The sequence below is a fragment of the Macrobrachium rosenbergii genome, chromosome 39, assembly GCF_040412425.1.
Source record: "Macrobrachium rosenbergii isolate ZJJX-2024 chromosome 39, ASM4041242v1, whole genome shotgun sequence".
Lineage (NCBI taxonomy): Eukaryota > Metazoa > Arthropoda > Malacostraca > Decapoda > Palaemonidae > Macrobrachium > Macrobrachium rosenbergii.
Window position 1 is genome coordinate 13,249,396 of NC_089779.1, and position 22,116 is coordinate 13,271,511.

General features: G+C 35.4%; 1 protein-coding gene across 1 annotated transcript in view; it reads right to left on the bottom strand.

Annotated features, from left to right (window-relative positions):
• Positions 1-22,116, bottom strand: part of LOC136825764 (uncharacterized) — a 198,374-nt gene that overhangs the window by 127,812 nt on the left and 48,446 nt on the right. The window contains exon 2 of the mRNA XM_067082611.1: positions 5,803-6,021. Coding sequence (XP_066938712.1) covers positions 5,803-5,965 — 163 coding nt within the window. The 5' untranslated portion in view covers positions 5,966-6,021. The remainder of the gene's footprint in view (positions 1-5,802; positions 6,022-22,116) is intronic.

Genomic DNA, 22,116 nt, shown 5'->3' on the forward strand with positions numbered 1-22,116 from the left:
TTAGTAGACTTAATCTTTATAAGTCAAGGCCTAAATCTTTTTCTCTTTTTGATTACGTCCTAACGGAAATCCTGACCACAAATCCTATTGTTATACTTGTCGGATTTATCAGTCTCGTTAACGCGGATTACGAGGCAAATATTTACTTTCTGCGGTATCATGATAGCGGGTGGCGAGAGACCTGCAAGGAAGTGTTGCTTTATTATTATTATTATTATTATTATTATTATTATTATTATTTATAAAAACGTCATACTCACATGAGTCAATAAAATGGTGTAGAAATCCACAATGGTGTCACTGTGAATATATACTAAAAATATATATAAAACTGACACCATTCTGGATTTCTTCACCATTATTATTATTGTTATTATTATTATTATGATTATGATTATTATTATTATTATTATTATTATTATTATTATTATTATTATTCATACTGAACGTGCATTATTCAGTAACGATAATATATTAATTTACATAGCAAGCTTTGACTGTTTAGAGACCCTTTTTGGAACAAAAGAACAAAACGAAATTTGTCATTAGCAGAAAGAATAAAATAGTTCAGTATTTTGCCAACGAACGACTTCCATCGATTTTGTCTACGGAACCCAGGAAGGCAAAGCAGCCAAAATATCCGCCTCTGTGAAATTAGAAAGAGAGAATGAAAAGGATAATTTATGAAATACGTCATTTAATATATTTATGCCTATAGATTTGTCCCAGGTCTTATACTTTCACGCGTTAAATGAATCGATATTTTGTTTGTTTGTTTGAGTGACCCTCTACGGTCTAGACACTGTCGGTAGACTTGTTGTGGAACATTTCTAACAGATGGCGCCACTGCCCAGATAATTTACCTGTATTTGCAGTGAAATATATAGCCGTAACTTGCGTTAGTTATAGATTTTCTAAAGAACTAGTTAAGTCTCTCTCTCTCTCTCTCTCTCTCTCTCTCTCTCTCTCTCTCTCTCTCTCTCTCTCTCTCTCAACCTAATGTACTTAATGGCCCATCAACATAATTATAATAGGTAGTACTTGAGGCTTGTGCCGCTCTCTCTCTCTCTCTCTCTCTCTCTCTCTCTCTCTCTCTCTCTCTCGTTTAATCTAGCGTGTAAAATCCCGTGTCACTCCCTTTGGCCGTAAATGGTTTATGGAGTTGGATCATGAGAAGCATGTACAATTAAAAGACAGTTTTTTTTAAATTTGAATGTGAAATTAATATTTTATGTTTCCGAAATTTAATGGGAATGGAAGTGACTCTTTCGGACCAATTTAAAGGATGTTGTTTGCCCTTACTTTAGGACACAATCATTTTTATCGATTTACCGCTTTACTTTTTATTTCATTTTACTCTTCCTGAGATTCCGCGTCGTACCTGTCTAGCTACCCACTACCTCATTTGTTGCAGTAGTACCAGGATTAATTAAGCTGTTCGATGAATGTTTCTGCCCTTCTACTCCCAAGCTGTAGAATTCTGTCTCCGATTCTAGTTTCCCTGAGTACCGACCACCCTTCCACCTTTTACCTTTGACATTCTGTAGCTGTAGTGGTTCTGTTGCCAGCGTGTGTTGGCTTTTGTTAGATTTCTTATCTGGGGTCCTCGTGTTTGATGTGTATTGGGAATTTCACGTGAAATGGTTAGTGGGAAGTAGTTCAGATTCCACGGTAACCCATAGGATCCATGGGTGAATATTGTGTCTCAAATATGTTCATATTGAGTGTGATTTAGTGCCTGTGAGTGTTTTTTTTTTCTTTAAGAATCTTTCGTTTTTTCTCTTTATCCAAGAATCTTTTTTTTTTCTTTATCCAAGAATCTTCTTTTTTTTTCTTTCTCTATCCAAGAATCTTTTTTTTTCTTTCTCTATCCAAGAATCTTCTTTTTTTTCTTTCTCTATCCAAGAATCTTCTTTTTTTTTTTCTTTATCCAAGAATCTTCTCTTTTTCTTTAAGATTATTCGTTTTTTCTTTCTTTCTTTAGCGAAGAATCTTCTTTTTTCTTTTTTTATCCACGAATGTTTGTTCGTTTCCTTGTTTCTTTATCCGAGAATCTTCTTTTTTCTTGCTTTCTTTATCCAAGAATCACCGTTTTTTTATGGTACCATGACGCCATCTACTCTTTTCGCTTGCAACATTTTTTTTAAGAAAAGATTTTTACATTCCTTCGTCGAATCTTCAGCTGCAAACCCTTGTGGACACAGTCAATAGACTATAATCCCAGGAGGGCTCCAAAGAGGAATCGGCCAGAGAGAGAGAGAGAGAGAGAGAGAGAGAGAGAGAGAGAGAGAGAGAATTTATAGGAAAAGATGATAAATAAATAAATAGGAGGAAATAAAAAAGTTGTAGGAAAAGGTGATAAATAAATAAATAGGAGGGAATAGAAAAGTTATAGGAGAAGGTGATAAATAATTAAATATGAGGGGATAGAAAAGTTATAGGAAAAGGTGATGAATAAATAAATATCAGGGATTAAAAATTTATAGGAAAAGGTGATAAATAAATAAATATGAGGGAATAGAAAGTTAAAGGAAAAGATAATAAATAAATAAATATGATGGAATAGCAAAGTTACAAGAAAAGGTGATAAATAATTAAATATGAGGGAATAAAAACTTATGGGGAAAGGTGATAAATAAATAAATATGAGGGAATAGAAAAGTTTAAGGAAAAGGTGATAAATAATTAAATATGAGGGAATAGAAAGTTAAAGAAAAAAAGTGATAAATAAATAAATATAAGGGAAAAGAGAATACAACGGATGCTTCTGGAATTCACGAGACGTCAGCAGAGGGCAAGAATGAATTTGCTTAAATATTCGGGCGATCAGAAAACTCCACTTTTATTTTATTTATTCAGTTTATCATTTCGCGATGGGATTCCCAATAGCAGAGTGTCGATAAAACTTTCAGTATCACTTCCTCGAGGCAATATCGGGAGTATTAAATTCCCTTTGATCAAAGGCCATGGGATTTAAGGCTCCCCATTGTTGGTATGGACGGAAGTGTCATATATCTAAACCGAGGGAAAAGGAGGGGGTTGGAGGCTTGTGGGATATTCTCTCTGGGAATATAAGTTATTTTGAAGGTATTATGGTGTTATGGAAGTCTTGTTGCTTAGCGTTTTGTTTTGGTTTCGCTGGGTGTCAGGATTGATAGGCAAATTTTGTGTATCGATACAAGTTTACGTATGTCGATATAAATACGTTAAACGTTATGGAACTGACTCTTTTCGTAAGTTTGTAAGCGTGCATGTATGCATATATATATATATATATATATATATATATATATATATATATATATATATATATATATATATATATATATATATATCTATACGATATTTACTCACATTTTTTGACCTTATATTGACAATACTACTGGCAGTGAGAGGTGCATGTATTTTTAGTTTTCTTAAAACTACCGAGGCTAGAGGGCTGCAAATTGATATGTTGATCATCCACCCTCCAATCATCAAACATACCAAATTGCAGACCTCTGGCCTCAGTAGTTTTTATTTATTTAAGGTTAAAGTTAGCCATAATCGCGCATCTGGCAACGATATAGGACAGGCCACCACCGGGCCGTGGTTAAAGATTCATGAGCAGCGGCTCATACAGCATTGTACCGAGACCACTGAAAGATATGTCTATTTTCGGTGGCCTTGATTATACGATGTACAGAAAACTCGATTGCGCCGAAGAAACTTCGGCGCATTGTTTACTTGTTTGTATTGCTCCGAGGCATCGCTAGGTTACCACTGATTACTCTTTTGATAATTTCAGAACCGTCAAAATTTTTATGGTACCAGATTAATGACAGTAAATGTTCATCAGTAAAGTTCAAATCCTCGTGATAATAAAACTGCAGATGTCTATCGCTAATTTTAAACATTTTGTGGGAACGAGGTCTTGCAATGCTTTCTTGCGTGTTGCGCCTAAATATTTTCTCTAATTTAATTTTCACCATTACCTTTGCGGTTTGATAATTAATCTTACATCCCTTATGGGAAAGTAATTATTGTCGACTGGCTTCGTGAATTTTGTCTGCTTATTTTTTCTTTTCTGATCACTGATATCTTCTAACTGCATTTCCCATTATCTTTTGTTACTTATTTCAAATGTACACCATATTCTTTGGAAGCTTGAATTTCAAATTAGTGGCCCCTTTTGTGGGCTCGTTCCGTTTGAATAGGGTTCAACTTCTGAATAATATAATAATAATAATAATAATAATAATAATAATAATAATAAAAATAATAATAATAATAATAATAATAATAATAATAATAATTGTCGACTTGGTTCGTAAATTTTTTTCTTTAATTATTAAATGGTCTATTCCTTTCAAATGAAAACCATATTCTTTGGAAGCTTGAATTTCAAGTCAGTGGCCCCTTTGGTGGGCTTGTTCCATATGAATAGGGCTCATCTTCTAAATGTATAATAATAATAATAATTCGATTGTAGATATTCTTTTTCTGGTGCAATGGCAATGTTGAAGCGGCTGATGCTTTCTGGTTATTTTACATATACGCCATGACATCTAATTATGTAAATTATTTTCCTAATACTCAGTTATTTGCTTGATATATTTCAATTTGCAGTTGGTGTCTTGGTGACTATATGTGCAACGAACTTCTCGTTGAATTGCCATTCATGACGTCATTAGAATCGATGTCTTATTAGGGCATACCACTTCAGTTTTTATCTCTGATGTCGCTGTGATGGACATCGGCTGGAAATTCTAATTGAAATTATCGCTTACACTGAAACATGCATTGCGTGACGTCATGATGATTGGTGTTTAACATGGAATCCTGGTGTTTCATTCATGTCGTCATATTGATGGTTGTAAGTGTTTAATTTATGTCATACTGAGGGATGTATTTAGAGTGATCTACTGTTTCTTTTATGACTTCACAAAGATGGATGTATTTAGTATGTCATACTGAGGGATGAATTTAGAGTGATCTAGTGTTTCTTTTTTTTACTTCATAAAGATGGATGTATTTAGTATGAAGTTATAGCTGAGTGAGAATTTACAGTGTGTGATGTACTCTACATGAAGCTGATCATGTTTATGATGTCACGATAATACATGATAATGTAATTACTACGAAATTTTAGTTGAATTACAATATATGATGTCATTACGATGGACGATTGAGTTAAGGGTAAATACCGCATAAAATTACAGTTGTTCATTGTGTCATAATGAATATATACGGTGCAAAATTATAGTTGACCTACAACACGTGACATCATACCGATAAATGAATACACTGTGAAACTGTAGATGAATTGCAATGTGTGACGTCATTGCAATTGATGACGTCATGATGAGTATGATATGAAATTTGTGAATAATTTTTATTATTTTATCGTTGATTGACGAAGAGAAACAGGAATATAACGACGAATTCAGTGCAAAATTACAGTTGACCTTCATTTCGTGACATCATCATACCGATGAGTGAATACAGCATAGAAATACAGATTAATTGCAGGTTATGAATTCATGATGACTGTGATATGCCATTTATTATGAATAGTTTTTTTGTTTTATCGTTGATTTATTGACGAAGGAAAACTGTACTATTACGATGTATTTAGTGGAAAACTACAGCTGCCCCACAATTCATGACATCATACCGATAAATGGACACCGCACGAAATCATAGACGAATTGCAATGTGTGACGTCATTGCAATTGATGACGTCATGATGAATTTTTTTTTTTTTTTTTTCCCCGTTGATTTACTGATGAAGGGAAACTGGAATATAACGATGGTACTTACCGTCCACTTCGAGGTCTGCCGCCATCCTTTCGGGGGGCCCAGTGGCAGCGTGGGCCCTGTCCTTGGACCCCGTTTCACTGACCGCCTCTGCCCTGCCCATGCAGCCCACCACAGCGAGGATGAGGAACGAGCAGAAGAGGGCGCTTGGTGTCTGGGGACGCATGGTTTCTTGGTCTTCTTCTTTCGTTGGCGGGTTGGTGGGGGAGGACGGGATGGTACCTGGTGGGGGAAGAGGAAATGACTGATGTTACTTTCCATGGATTTTCTTTTTCGTTTACAAATAGTTTGTAGTTATCTTTGTTGGTGCGTTATGTGGTAACTGAAGGTGGAAGAGAAGTTGCTTGAAATTACTTCCATGTTTTTTTTTTTTTTTTTTTTTTTAACAAAAGCTTGTAGTTATCTTTCTTTCGTTATTTTTTTCTTTCTATCTCCCACCTTTCTGTGGGCAAAATGCTTGATTTTACTGTCCACGGTTTTTTTTTCTTTAATTGTTGATCTATTTAATTTCTTTTTTCGTCTTTTATCTTTCTGTGGAAATGCTGTTTTTTCTTGACAAATAGCTTTTAGTTATCTTTGTTGATTTGTTATTTATTTTCATTTTTTTCTATTGCTTATGTTGATTTGTTATTTATTTTCATTTTTTTCTAATCGCTTATATTTTTCTGTGGAAGAAATGCTTTTCTTTTTTCTTTACAGATTGTTTGTCCTTATCTTTGTTGATGTTATGTATTTTCTTTTTCCTTATCTATTTTCTTTTTCCTTATTTATTTTATTTTTCCTTATTTATTTTCTTTTTTTATCTTTTTACCCTGCTGGGGACGAAATGCTTTTTTTTTTTTTTTTTTTAAATTATTTCTATTTATCTTTTTGTCTATCTCTTCTCTTTCTGTGCACGAAATGCTTTTTTTTTTTCTTTACAAATAGTTTCTAGTTATCTTTGTTGATTTGTTATTTAATTTTTTTTCTATCTTTTATCTGTCTGTGGACTAAATGCTTGATAGTAGCTTCCATGGATTTTTACTATAAAACACTTTTTTCTATAAAATACTTTTCTATAAAATACTAAATTCTTCATATATTACCTTCCATGGATTTTTTCTATAAAATACTTTTTTCTATAAAATACTTTTCTATAAAATACTAAATGCTTCATATTACTTTCCATGGATTTTTTTCTATAAAAATATTTTGTACTTAGCTTTCTTTTGTTATTTATTTTCTTTTTTCTGTCTCCTTGACTTGTCTTTGTAAATGGTCTGTTAACTTTGCTTGTTAATGGATTTTTAGACTTGGCCTGCTAAATCATTTGAACTTTTTTTGATGCTAATGATAATGGATTGATAACTTTTTTACTTTGTAATATTACACGATTGTTCTGCGTATTAATACAATTAATAACATGACCTCATTCAAAAAGGATGGCATCTAGCGGAGATATTCATTCAGTACAAGCTTTCCAGGACTAATTACCTGACGATGAGGGCAGTTAGCTCTGGAAAGCTTGTAGCTTTTTATTAATGAATATCTCTGGTAGATACCAGCCTGTTTAAACGAGGTCCTGTTAATATATATATATATATATATATATATATATGTATATATATATATATATATATATATATATATATATATATATATATATATATATATATATATATATATATATATATGCAGGGTGCACTGTAGGCATTACTAAAGGTTCTTGCAGCGTCCCTTCGGCCCCAAGCTGCAACCCCTTTCATTTCCTTTACTGTACCTCCAGTCTTATCATATTTCTTCCATCTTGCTATCCATCCTCTCTAACAATTATTTCTTAGTGCAGCTGTGAGGTTTTCCTCCCGTTACACTTTTCATACCTACCTACTGTCAATTTCGTTTCCAGCACTGAATGACCTCATAGGTCCCAGTGCCTTTGGCCTAAACTCAATATTCCACTCCATCCCTACAAATATTCTGGAATCTTTTCATGACAGGACCTCTGTGCCAAATACCTACTGCGTCCCACTGGTGAGAGAACAGCGAAACTCAATAATCCCCGACTTAGCGACCCCTTTTCTGCGTTCTGTTTGACCCAGAAAGAATGTTTGATGAGAGGGACTGAGTCTGAAATAGCCTTCATTTGTGATAGAATTGTCCCCCTTTTTTTTTATTCGTTTCGTTTTATTTATTTATTTTTTTGTTTGAAGGGTGGAGGCGGAGGAACGGGGTGGGTTTCATATACAATTTTGTTTTTATTGATTTTTTTGTTCTCAGGGGGAGTATATATATATATATATATATATATATATATATATATATATATATATATATATATACAGTATATGTATATATATATATATATATATATATATATATATATATATATATATATATATATATAGAGAGAGAGAGAGAGAGAGAGAGAGAGAGAGAGAGAGAGAGAGAGAGAGAGAGAGATTCATATGAACGCAAATGGTTAGAAACGTCTGGAGCTGATGTGATGAACTGTTTGCTTAGTATATGCAAGGTTAAAACATTAAAAAATGTGATGCTACGTACAAGTGGTAAAAAAGTTAGGACGAGAGAAAAAATGGGCAAGGGTGTTAGGAGATGGTTTGGTCATGTGGAAGGAATGGAGGATGATAGGTTGATAAAAAGAGTTTGTAATTCGGAATTGTTGAGATGACGGAAGAGGGAAAGACCAAGATTCGATTGGAAAGATAATTTTAACGAGATATTGGGCAGGAAGAGCCTTAATATCCAAGGAGCATAGTAGTGCATGCTAGACAAAATTGAGTGGCGCAGTGCGCATAGGGGTTTGGTGTGCTGTTGATGAACCTTCTTTGTTTGTGTATGTCTTTTTTAAAGTTTACTTCAAATGGACTCATCCATGATTTATCAGCTACTATATGAAAATGACAGTTGTTTGAATATTTTTGGAGCCACCTTCTACTAATGAATATATACACATATACTAATGAATATATGCGCATACATGTATACATGTGTGTGCTAGGCAGTACGCCAGCCCAGGTAAAAAGCCTTAGGTACAGTGGTACTTAGGTTCCAACTTTATGACTTGCGTGGTTCAGTTGGTGGCTAGTAGTTTTCAAGTGAATACACACAAAGCAACGCCGCCTTTGTGGAAGAGGGTCCTTCGTCACACTTGATTCTTGCGGTGAAGCTTTGTCTCGCCTTTATGTTCTTCCTAGTGTACTCCGTCCCCAGGACATCAAAGAACTGAGAATTCCTTAATCCCTAGAATGCATAGACTTGGATATTGGGTCTCTCTCTCTCTCTCTCTCTCTCTCTCTCTCTCTCTCTCTCTCTCTCTCTCTCTCTCTCTCTCTCTCTCTCTGCCGGAAACTCCTTTGATATTTCCTTCATCACATCCTTTGGATATATGTATGTATGTGATATTGGCAGTAATGGCGTTTTTTTTCTTTCCTGCTATATTTTTCCATGTTATCTTTTTGCTTCCATTTACTGAATATTTTCTCTGCTCTTCTTCTTCTCCAGATTCAATAGTGACAAAGTAGAAGGCTTCTTCTCGTTCTTTACTGAAGTCTCGTGTTTAATGTTCAGTGATGCAATAGATACGGTAACATGCGGTATTGGCGTGCACTGTCGGTACCATTTGATCTTGGAATAGCATCCCTTAAGGTGGTAGTGCCGTCAGTGCACCTCACGTAGAGCACTGTAGGCATTACTTAAGGTTTTTTGCAGCGTCCCTTCGGCCCCTAGATGCAACGACTTTCATTCCTTTTACTGTACCTCTGTTCATATTCCCTGCCTTCCGTCTGACTTTCCACCCTCTCTAACAATTAATTCATAGTGTAGCTGCGAGGTTTTCCTCCTGTTACACCTGTCAAAGCTTCTTACTGTCAATTTCCCTTTCAGAGCTGAATGACCTCATAGGTCCCAGTGCTTGTCCTTTGGGCTAAATTCTATATTCATTCCTTCCATGAAGTATGCATTCGGTAATGCATACTTGAAGTAATCGTTTGGTAACTGGAGAAGGTATTTAATCGGTAACATTAATGAGATATCCGCTAAAAGGAGGTGTTGGAATATCTATATTTGTATGAAGTTTATGTGCGTGTGTCTATGTGTGTATATTTATCATTAAATCTCACAATCGTGTGAACCGATCCATTTAATGTTTTGTATGTTCCAAATAATGTCAAATTTAATGCTGGCAGTGACAACCCTGCAGCAGTTTATTTATTTATTTGTTTTTGTTTTTACAGAATTTTATTTTCTGTACTCATGCTGAAAGATCTCGGACAGATGGCCATTGTTACATGAATGACTATGCTCTAGTTTTAGAAAATGACACCACCTTTATGCTGGCTCCAAAATCCTCACTGAAGACACTTTCTTCAACAGCATGACCAGTGTCATTTTTGAATTTTAAGGTTTCATTTCTACCATTTATATAGCTGGTAGGCTTTCATCAGTGGCACCCTATTAGTAGTATTCCTTGTGTCATTTTTCAATTTCAAGGTTACTATAGCCTTGTGGGTAATACAGGTGGCACTTTTGATTTAAGCTGAAAGATCTCAGGTAGATTCAGTTATACATTTCCTCGAATCATTTGGTGTGCTGTATTTAAAAGAAAATACTAAATAATTCTGAGAAAATGTATAACTGAATCTGCCTGAGATTTTTCAGCCTGAGTAGAGAAAAAAAAAAGAATATCAGAAATATAATAAAAAGAGTTATGATGTTGTTTGCCTGTATTTGCTTTTGATTCATTATCCATTTACAATTTAAGCACCATTAAGTTTTTTTAATGTTGTAGTGAAATTGGGTGCAATGTTGTCAAACGTTGCATTAGAAACTGTTCAAGAACTATAGCCACGGAGATCGGGTTCAAAGTCTCATTGTCATGGCCTGGTAACCTACCGTGTAGCAGTCGGATGCATAGTTGCCCGTCAGGTTACCAAGACACGATAATGAAACTATCAGAATGTTTGAACTTTTTTTTGTCCTTTAGATAGTCTATTTGTTGCCATCAGAAGCTTGTTATTTTAATTTTTGCCAGTCTGCATAATAACCTTTCAGGATCTTGAAATGACCATTCTCTCAGTCATTAGAAGCATATGTTTATATTATTCAGTATTAGAAGTTAAGTCATCGTGGGGTATCTTGGCCTCCTTGAGCTCCCAGGTTTGATGCCTTTATATTTCCCAGCGTTAAATCTTGGGGGTCACCAGATGTTTAAGAAAGCATTTAAACAGATTTTTAGTTTTCTGTACAAGAAAACTATTGAGATGGCTTTGTCCGTCCGCACTTTTTTTTGTCCGCCCTCAGATCTTAAAAACTACTGAGGCTAGAGGGCTGCAAATTGGTATGTTGCCCATCCACCCTCCAATCATCAGACATACCAAATTGCAGCCCTTTAGCCTCAATAGTTTTTATTTTATTTAAGGATAAAGTTAGACATAATCATGCATCTGGCAACGATATAGGACAGTCCACCACCGGGCCGTGGCTGAAGTTTCATGGATCGCGGCTCATGCAGCATTATACCGAGACCACCAAAAGATAGATCTGCTTCGGTGGCCTTGATTATACGCTGTACAGAAAACTCAATTGCGCCGATGAAACTTCGGCACATTTTTTACTTGTTTTTTTTTTTAGTTTTCAAAATCAAGAACTATTGGAAGTGAGGCTAAATGTTCACAATAGACTTGAGATTTACAATTTCGCTCTCGAATTTGGGTAATGAAATGGTAGTATGAAGTTTAGTGGGTTGTTTAAATATTCATTTTCATTGCAGATTTATCTGCTGATGGAATGGAACATGAAATTTAGGCTTGAAGCCAAGTATTGGAATCCCAGGGATTATTCAGCGCTGTAGTGAATTTGATTTGAGGTGAATGGTCATGGCAATGAATTTACCTGCTAGTTGTCTCGCTTATCTCCCAAGCAATGACCAAAAGAAGAATAATTCTGTAAGTGTTATCTGAAAAAACACGTTTTTTTTTTTATTTCTTCGTCTGACATGTACTCCAGTTTCTATATGTTTTTCACTTCTACATAATATTCTCCAACCTTGGTTAGGTGGTTGTCATCTTTCTAGTGTCACTCAAGGGGCGTCCACACTACAGCAAAACTTGTTATATTATTTATTAATATTGCAATAGTTTTTACCAAACAACTGAGTTGATTATTAGCTCTCAAGGGGCTGGCCCGAAGGATTTGTTTTTACCTGTATTACTTTTTATTTATATTTTATACGTCAGAACACTAGCTGATCCAGGGGGTGGTCACCTGGGCACGTGCCCCCCCCCCCCCCCCATGAAAAATAATGATAAAATAATATTGAAGATTTAATTAATAATAACATTAATAAATATAAAAATGGGGAAAAAATAAAAAATCGATTAAAGAAATAAAATATATATATATATATATATATATATATATATATATATATATAAATGAATATTGGTGACCCCCTTGAAATTTTTCTGGATCCGGTGGTGCGTCGGAAGCTTATCTCATACGCGTCCCGGACAGGTTGAAAACAAGCCAGCTGCCGTAAGTGGAGAACGGAACTTTGGCAAATGCTGAGTAATCGCATGAAACACTAGTTAGGACTGCCGATAAGTCGTTGACTTGTGTTAAACCTGTTTGTGACGGGTACGATAAGTTGCAGGCGTGTGTTCATGACATGTTGTGCTGGACGGTGGACTCATCATAAGGCTAGTCTAAAATGAGAGCTTAGGTCAATTAAGTTAATTTTCTCAAAAGTAGATTCTAAATTATTTAGCTTACTTTAGGTTAGCTCAGCTTAGCTTTAATTGGTCTAGAGCAGAGAGAAACAGCTGTGGGGAGGAAAGATTCAGTCTAGAAATAGAGGAAACAGCGAAAGGAAAAGAGTGGGAAAGGCTTTTTCGTCCTTCCAGTAACCACACAAAGCCTCTATTTATTTCAACTTAGCTTCAGGCTTTGGCCTTATATCCTTCTGTAAGCCTACGGGAAATTGTCAGACGAGCGGGTTTTAGCATCCTTTCCCCAAAACCAATCCTGACGGCCTGGCGTTTTGTGACGTAAGAATTACAGATTAGCTTAGACCCATCTTATCGCAACCGAGTTACGAAGGCATGAGACGGGTAGATTTTATCAGCCTTTTTCGCCCACTTTCCTTAAACCTCCCGAAAAAGGGTAAACTTCCTGTAACTTAGTGCACTGTTGAACCTCCCACTGGAGTCTAGAGCCAGCGGATCCCGAGTTACGATCAGTTACGACCAGTTTACTAGGCCTACCGATCTTAACGTAATTTTTCCTCTTCTTTCAAAAGCGCAGGATTCCTGCGAACTTTCATCCGTGCGTACTTATTTTTCAAATATTATGAAATCGTTGGGAATTGACTGTAGGTTGTTAGTGTTGCACTGCGGTGGGTAGCACCGTAGTCTAAAGTAAGTATACCTTAGTTTCACCAGACCACTGAGCTGATTAACAGCTCTCCTAGGGCTGGCCCGAAGGATTAGACTTATTTTACGTGGCTAAGAACCATTTGGTTACTTAGCAACGGGACCTACAGCTTATTGTGGAATCCGAACCACATTATAGCGAGAAATGAATTTCTATCACCAGAAATAAATTCCTCTAACTCTTCATCAGCCGGCCGCGGGAATTGAACTCCGGCCCATCGAATGACAGTCTGAAGCTCTACCGAGTCGGCCAACAAAGGGCTAGCACCGTAGTCTAAATGCTCTATATTTCATCTCCTAGACGTGGTTTACTGATCAGATGCTTGTACGTGAAATTTATAATGTGATACACAATATAGTAATGTGTGACTGAGATGAAAGTAGTCTTAATTAACTGTTGAATTCCTTGTTGAAATTCGTGAGAAATTTTCGGTTTCGCAAAATGTAAGTTTCCTCATTTTTTGAATCTCATTTTAAAAGTATGCCAATACCATTTTATTCGGTCATTAAATATTATTTTTCCATCAAACCTTTAATGAAAGTTTTTTCAGCTAAAATGATTGGAATATCAGCTTGAGTGAACGATCCTATAATGAAAGTTTTTTTTTATAATTGTGTCTGGGATGAAAAAGAAGTTCAAATTAAGAAGCCTTTTATGAGATTTTTTTTCATGGTAAAATGGGTGTAAAGCGTAGCTTAAATGAACGATCCCCAGTGAGAATTTTATAATAATAAAGGGATCGAAAAATTGCTTTAAACGAACGATCTCTTAAGAAAGGTTTTGTGGTAATGTATGACATCTGTAATGAACATTTCAAGATGAGAAATACTTTTACTTTAAAAGGGACCTAACAGATTTGTTGATGGTGAAGAGATCGGAAACGTAATAGCATTGACACTATCTTTTTTGTGAGAAAGTTTTTAATGGTGAAGATTGAGACGGAATGTTAGAGTAGATTGACTGAAACTATTATCTTTCTAGTAGAAATTTTTTTGGGGGTATTCTGAATGGATCGAAGAAAAAAAAAGTCTTTAAAATCTCAACCGTTTTCGAGACTGACTTGAGTTGCTGTATATCTCTACTTATTTGCAGCAAAAAAATTATAATATTTTAACCATATTTAGTAGATTGACTGAAAGTATTTTCTTTCTAGTAGATTTTTTTTGAGGGGAGGGGTTATTTTGAATGGCTCAAAAAAAAAAAAAATTAAATCTCAACCGTTTTCGAGATTGGCTTGAGTTGTTTTATATCTACTTATTTGCAGCAAAAAAAAATTATGTAATCATATTTAATAATGTTGAATTTTTGAAAATTTATGTTTTTTTTTTTATTTCTGGAACCTTATGATTCCTATATACACACTTTTAGGTAGACATCATATATGACTTTAATCATTACATGATGCTCGATATATTCTGAAGGTGGAAATTCCCTCATTAAAAAGGATAAATTTATAGTGAAACAGAATTCTTAAGTTTGGTAAGGAAAAAAAATTAATTCATTCTCATTTGTTATTAATTCCATCCCATTATTCACGTGTCCTTATTCAAGGCATTTCATCAATCTTATTGTTCCAAATTCCCCTTTCCCTAAAAATTTCGTTGGGTCATTTTGTGTTATTCTTCCGTCGTTTGCCCCCCCCCCCCTTCCGTTCATTACCGATAATTCGTTTCATTTTCTTTCGGACGTTTTCCTAAAATTATGGCTTTCGTTCGTCTTCTGCTGATGACTAATTTCATGCTGTCACAGATTCTGGATCTATTTTCCCATTCTGCTGCTGTTTTGTTTATTACTTTATTCTTTTGCTGCGGATGTGTTCTTTGCTTGTCTGGTTTCATGTGGGTTTTTGCTATCAAGCCTTCCTGGTTTCTGTGCTCTCTGTGTATATATACAGTATATGCACACTATATATATATATATTATATATATATATATATATATATATATATATATATATATATATATATATATATATATTCAGTATATATCCATATTCTTTGGAAGCTTGAATTTCAAGTCAATGGCCCCTGTGGGATTGTTCCGTATGGATAGGTTTCATCTACTGAATAATGATAATAATAATAATAATAATAATAATAATAATAATAATAATAATAATAATAAAAGATATAGATATATACATACACTCACAATAGGCGCAATTTATATATATATATATATATATATATATATATATATATATATATATATATATATATATATATATATATATATAATATAAATTGCGCCTAGTAGGGGTTATCAACCTCTTGGGGAGAAATTATTCCATAGATTATGAACGAGCCTGTCAGCCTGAAGGGTCAGTGGCAACTACGTATCATATCAGTCTTTTAAGGAAGACTGCGACCTACTTTTGTAGCAGGATGTATAACCTGGACGTGGCATCACTAGGAAATACCTCTGGTTTAGATCTCTTAGTGAATGGTTGTGGATCCCTTGTTGGGGGAAATGGCCCTTAAATGGCAGTTAAGCATTTTTCTTGAGGCCAGTGCTAACTTTACTTTTTACTTGGGTGAGATACCAGAAATATGAAAATAATATCATTCTTCTCATTCCAGTTGGTGTGAAAGATGCAACTGACCAGGCCCAGAAGGTTTGTAGCCCCATACCCTACATTGGTATTGCAATTAAAAATGGAAGAGTTTTAAAAATATTCTTTTTCTCAGTTTCGAATGTTGCGTAAATGTTGGAAAAAATAAATGAAGGACTTGTATTGTTTCAGGAGGGAAACTGGACGTTTTGGCAGTTAGTGAGACGAAGGTGAAGTAGCAGTGCTTGTAGGAATGGGAAAGACAATTATATTGGAGCAGCTGAAAGGGAGTTAGTGTTTATGGTGTTAGTAAAACTCTTGGGATGAATAAATTAGGAATGGGAAGTACATGTATCTTGAAGTAGATGAAAGGGGTTAGTCTTTGTAGTGTTAGGAAGACTCTTGGGGTGAGTAAATTAGACCAGAACGAATGTGATAGGTTGTGGATTATATGGATACGATTGACTGTGGCAGGAAAAAATGGAAATGAAATTAAAGAAAGTGTTTTTGGTGAGTTTGAGTCTTTACCTGGTGGGGTTTGGCGGGTATGAAGGGTTGGTTGTGCTAGGTGATTTGAATGGTGTGGCCGGTGATAAAGAAGAGATGGTTTTGGAAGTTAGAGAGTTCCTAGAGTCAAAGGGAATGAAGAACCTTGTGGAAATGTGTCTGGAAAGGGGTTTGAGTGCTGGAAAAAACAAAATTTTGTTTCCAAAGAAGATTATTTAATAAGCGTACCAAGAAAATACAATTATAATGAGATAAAAAAGTTTCTTAGGTTATTTGTTAGAACATGATGCATACACAGGAGACAAAGTTGATGGATGCAGAGGTGAGAAAAGTAGTGACTAGATATATATGTATATATATACATATATATCAGACTGATATTTGATTGCATTAGGAGTTCAGACACGCAGACATCAAGAAGCTCAAGCTGAAGAGGAATGGGTAAAAATATGGCTGGAAATGTAATTTTAACAAGCAGGAGGTGATAAGAAGGACGTGAGAAGAGCACATGAGAAAGTGAATGAAATATGGGATAAGGTTAAAAACACTGATGTAGGTGCAAGTAAGGAGTTTGTAGATTTCTGGGATGTGGTCATAGAGCCAACAGAGAAAGAGTGTAGGCACACGGGGTAAGGAGGAGAAAATGAAAATAGTGATGGTACGAGGAAATGAGAGATTTAGTGAAGGAAAAACATTATTTGAGTTGTAGTGGCAAGAGAGAAAGGAAGATCATATATAGGAATACAGAGAAACGGATGAAGAAAAGAAGAGAGAAAGATGCTAAGAAGGTGAACAAGAAAAGATATTGCTCTACAAGAAAGTAAATGTGGAGAGAAGAGCTAATGAGTAAGTGGACTCAGAAGGAAAGATGCAGTGAGATATGATGTCTGAAACGAATAAAGTGCTAGATTGATGGAGTAAGCTTTTTGAAGATTAGATGGATGTCTTTGATAGAAGAGAAGCCAAGCTGGATGCTGCAAGAGTGGAAGTGGTGAATTTAAGCTTAAGAATACTTTTGGAAGGAACTGCTGAGGATGTGAGGTGGGTAATTTAGAGCTTGAATAATTGGAAAACACCCTGAGTTGATAGAATTGCAAATTGAGATGCTGAAGTATAGTGTGATAGAGAGCTGACCAGTGTGTGTAAGGTATGTCTCGGGAAGCCAAGGGTGAAGCGTATGAAAGGATTATTGAACCAACTCTCCTTTATGGAAACGAAGTGTGAGCAAACCTTGCTGAATGTAACTGGAGCAAAAAATAAAAAAGTTGATGCTGTTCAAATGTATTGGTTTTGCTGAATATGTGACATAGAAACAGTTGAATGAGAGAGAAATGTTGAGATACATTGAAATGGTGAAAAGGTCAGTAAATATGAAATGCCAGATCATGGCGTTTTGAGATTTTTGGTCATGTTGAAGGAGTGGAGGATGACAGGTGGTTTTAAAGAGCACAAAATTGAGAAGTGTTAGGAGGAAAGATAGATGGTGCAGAAGAGGTACAGATAAGGATAGGGCCTTCATATGCAAGAAAGCAAGATTGGGTCCAAGACAGGTGACTGGCAAGCTGTATAAGTTGAAACTACTGATGGGCCTTCAGTGTAGTTGTGTGAAGTAGCTAATGTTGTTGAAGTTTTCTGCACAGGTGGTTCATATAAGGTTCAATGGTTTAAAGTGATTGTGTCAGTGACCATTGTCTTGCATTTTCTATGAAGTTGGGTTACTGTTGTTCTGAGATAAGAGTATCATCTGCTGTTTGATGGTCAACAACTGTTTCTTCTGTCGTGGGGTACATTACATATGAATCCCAAAACATTGCTACTTCATAAGGCAATTATTCAGAATCTCAACTTTGTATGTAGTTTTGTGCACGGGGAGTTCATTCACGATTGTACAAATAAAGAGTGAATGTAGCAGTGACCATTGCCTCATTTTTATCTCAAGATCCAACCTATGTTTGGGGAAACGGCTGAATGTTTGAAAAAAATTATACAGTATATATATATATATATATATATATATATATATATATATATATATATATATATATATATATATATACTGTATATATATTAATAATAGGACCTCATTTAAGCTGGATGGTATCTAGCGGAGATATTTATTCAGGAAAAGTTGAAAGCTTTCCAGGACTAACTTTCCTCACCGTCTGCTAGCCGTAGAATCTACGGCTATCAGACGATGAGGACAGTTAGCCCTGGAAAGCTTGTAACTTATAAATATCTCCTCTAGGTACCATCCAGCTTAAATGAGGTCCTATTATTAATAGTATTAATGCACAGGCAATTGTGTGTAAGTGATAAAGTTTATATATATATATATATATATATATATATATATATATATATATATATATATATATATAATATAACACTCATTTCATTCATAAGTGTGTGTATATATATACATATATATATATATATATATATATATATATATATATATATATATATATATATATATATATGTATATATATATACACACACCTTGCGAATGAAGGTGTTATTATCGTGTCATCGTTAAGTGGGTTAATGAAGTGTATAGCCCTTAATGATCATGTTTTTAATGTTATCGTCTTTCTTGTTATCTGTTATTAAGCTGTTTACTGGAGACAGGGAGGTCATCTGTAAAGTAGAAGGTAATTAGCACGATGCCTCAGTGTGAGCAGGGAGGCCGCTTAGGATGAGAGCTTAATTGTGAAGGACAGGGCGACTACCAAGGGTCAGGACCTTGATGGAGAGAGAGAGAGAGAGAGAGAGAGAGAGAGAGAGAAAGTATAAGAATAACGGGTAGACGTTCAGGAGTCCAGAATACCGAGGGATATTAGAAAAATTAAAGGAGAAAATATATTATCTAATCATGTATTCAACTTATCCACCCACACACAAAGAGCACATTTTTATGTATATATTTTTCTTTCAGTTATAAAGCTATGTTAATGGAAGTCTTTTGGGATGAGGTTGTTAGCCATTATGCCGTCATAGGCGCGACCAACCGCAGTCAACTAAATACCAATACAAAATTCACTGCTGAGGTTAACAGAGACATAAAAGGAATTTGACAGAAATCTATATATATATATATATATATATATATATATATATATATATATATATATATATATATATATATATATATATATATATATATATATATATATATATTATATATATACATGTATATATAATGTGTGTGTGTTTGTGTGTATATGTAAATATACGTACATACATACATACGTAACAGTGTTGTTGAGATACTTGTTACAAGAAGTCGATGCAAAATCAATAATCCGTTTCCTCCCAATTCAAGGAAATGATGAATCAGTCTTCAGTCTTATCAGCTTTTGCAGGTGAAAGCCCAGATCCCCTACCCGTTGGGGAATCCATACCCCTCCCCCTCCCCCTTCCCTCCCCTCCCCTCCATTCCCCCTCCCTTCCCTGTCCTCCTCGTCCGTGTTTTCATCAGTGTTAATGCCAATCAGTATGAAATCCTCTCCTTACGTTAATGCCTTTCATTCGAAAGATTCGCTTGACGGGGTACGTCTCGTCTTGATTTCTTTTATTGGAGCAGCAGGAGGAGGAGTTGGAGGAGGAGGAGGAGGATGAGTGGATGTTGGATTGGGCGAATATCGTGATAGGGGAAGGGTACTGAATGGTAAGATGAGAGAAAAGAAGAAATTATAGAAAAACAAGTAAAAAGTGTGCCGAAGTTTCTTCGGCGCAATCGAGTGTTCTTTACAGCGTATAATCAAGGCCACCGAAAATAGATCTATCTTTCGGTGGTCTCGGTATAATGCTGTATGAGCCGCGGCCCATGAAACTTTAACCACGGCCCGATGGTGGTCTGTCCAATATCTTTGCCAGAAGCACGATTATGGCTAAGTTTGACCTTCAATATAATAAAAACTACTGAGGCTAGAGGGTTGCAATTTGGTATGTTTGATGACTGGAGGGTGGATGATCAACATACCAATCTACAGCCCTCTAGCCTCAATAGTTTTTAAGATCTGAGGGCGGACAGAAAAAAGTGGGGACGGACAGACCAAGCCGGCACAATAATTTTCTTTCACAGAAACCTGAAAGGTAATATTAAAGAGAAAAATTACAGTATTTTTATCGCATTTTGGGCTTTTAGGTACGACAGAAATAAAAAGTAAATAATAATAAACACAGAGCAAAGATGCATCCTGAAAATAATAGAAGTGACAGGATAAACGCGGGCTGACGGTCCTATGGGAAATAGTTTATTTTTTACTTGAAGAAAGGTCATTAGACATTGAGAAGAGTGCCTTCAGAGAGTGTCAGTAGTGGAATGTTTCTCGTAAGGTTATTTTGACGACACTTGGGTCATTCATAAGAAGAGTCATATCTCGCTATTTCTTACGATTAAGAGGAAGCCTTCCGCGAGTAACTGTAATTATTTTACCGTGGTTCTGAAGGCAAATTGTAAAGAGAAATTGAAAGCAAACTAGATTAAATTAAATGCCAGCGATTGCTTCTATTTCAAAGGATTCAGAACTGTAGGAGAGAAGTAACGAAGTTAGGAGCCTGGTTAACGGGATTTAAACCCGATTCAAACGCAGGAAGGACCCCTTAAATTAGAAGAGTATGGGATTCTGGAAACACAAGAGCAAGGACAGAATTCCTCTCATGAGATAGGAGGGAAGAAGTAATTACCTAAGTCAGCAAGATGAGGGTTTTCCACCTCGAGGGGGCTGCATGGCAGTCTAAGAACGGGAGAGACAGTCTCAAGCAATATTATTTGAAATGAAGGAAGAGTATATCAACAGGGCTTTCTGCCTTAAACTTGATCCCCGTTTCCACCTGAGACGGAGTTAGATGTGTTTCATGAAATATAAATGCACACTTTTCAAAGATAGAGCTTTGTGTAATGGTTTTTCGACTTATGACACCGATAGCTTTCGAGTGTTTATGTATGTATGTGTGATAGTCAGGAATTTATTTCTGTGAAACACATTCTCATGTGTTCATTTCCATTATATATATATATATATATATATATATATATATATATATATATATAAATAATATATAGTATATTATATATATATATATATATATATATATATATATATATTCTTAAAAATCACAGTAGATGCACGTGACTTCAGTGTATAAGCGAATCCCACAGGAAAATGACAGGCAGAAGTTCAGTACCAAGCGCTTTCGCGTTTATTAACCCATCGTCTGGGCACAAAAAAAAAAAAAATACACATATATATGTATGTGCATGTATGTATGTACAGTATGTACGTATATATGCACGTATGCATCTTTTTATTAATGTACAGAATTTTTCCTTCGGCACGATAATCCGGTAAATCAATCTCCTTCCCTCGATTCTCAAGGCGCTGACTGACGCAAAAGTAATAGCATCGAAAAACCCCTTAGTCCAAAATTTCAAAATCCTAAATCTTGTCAGCATTTCATCGCTCTCTAACTTTCACATGACTGCTCTCAAAGTTTTATTGAGAAGATTGACTGTCATACGGCCGTGTTCTCTCATTCGATATGGGAAGTTACGACACCGATGTCGTAAACGGATCAGTCAATAAAGGAACAGGTGCTGGATGTAAGCAGGCTTATGCCAGCGCGTTCCGTCACCCTAAGGCGGCCAGAAAGTCTGGTAAAGTAGAACGTAATTAGGTCTGATGTGGATCCATCGCCTTGCCCTACCAACAGAGATTGACTGAGTTCCTTTCAGTTCCACGTAATATATTTTTCTAAAAAATTACGAAACAAAAGAGAAAAATCGTGTACAGTTTCGCTCTAAGAACGATTGCTACTGGTTTGCATA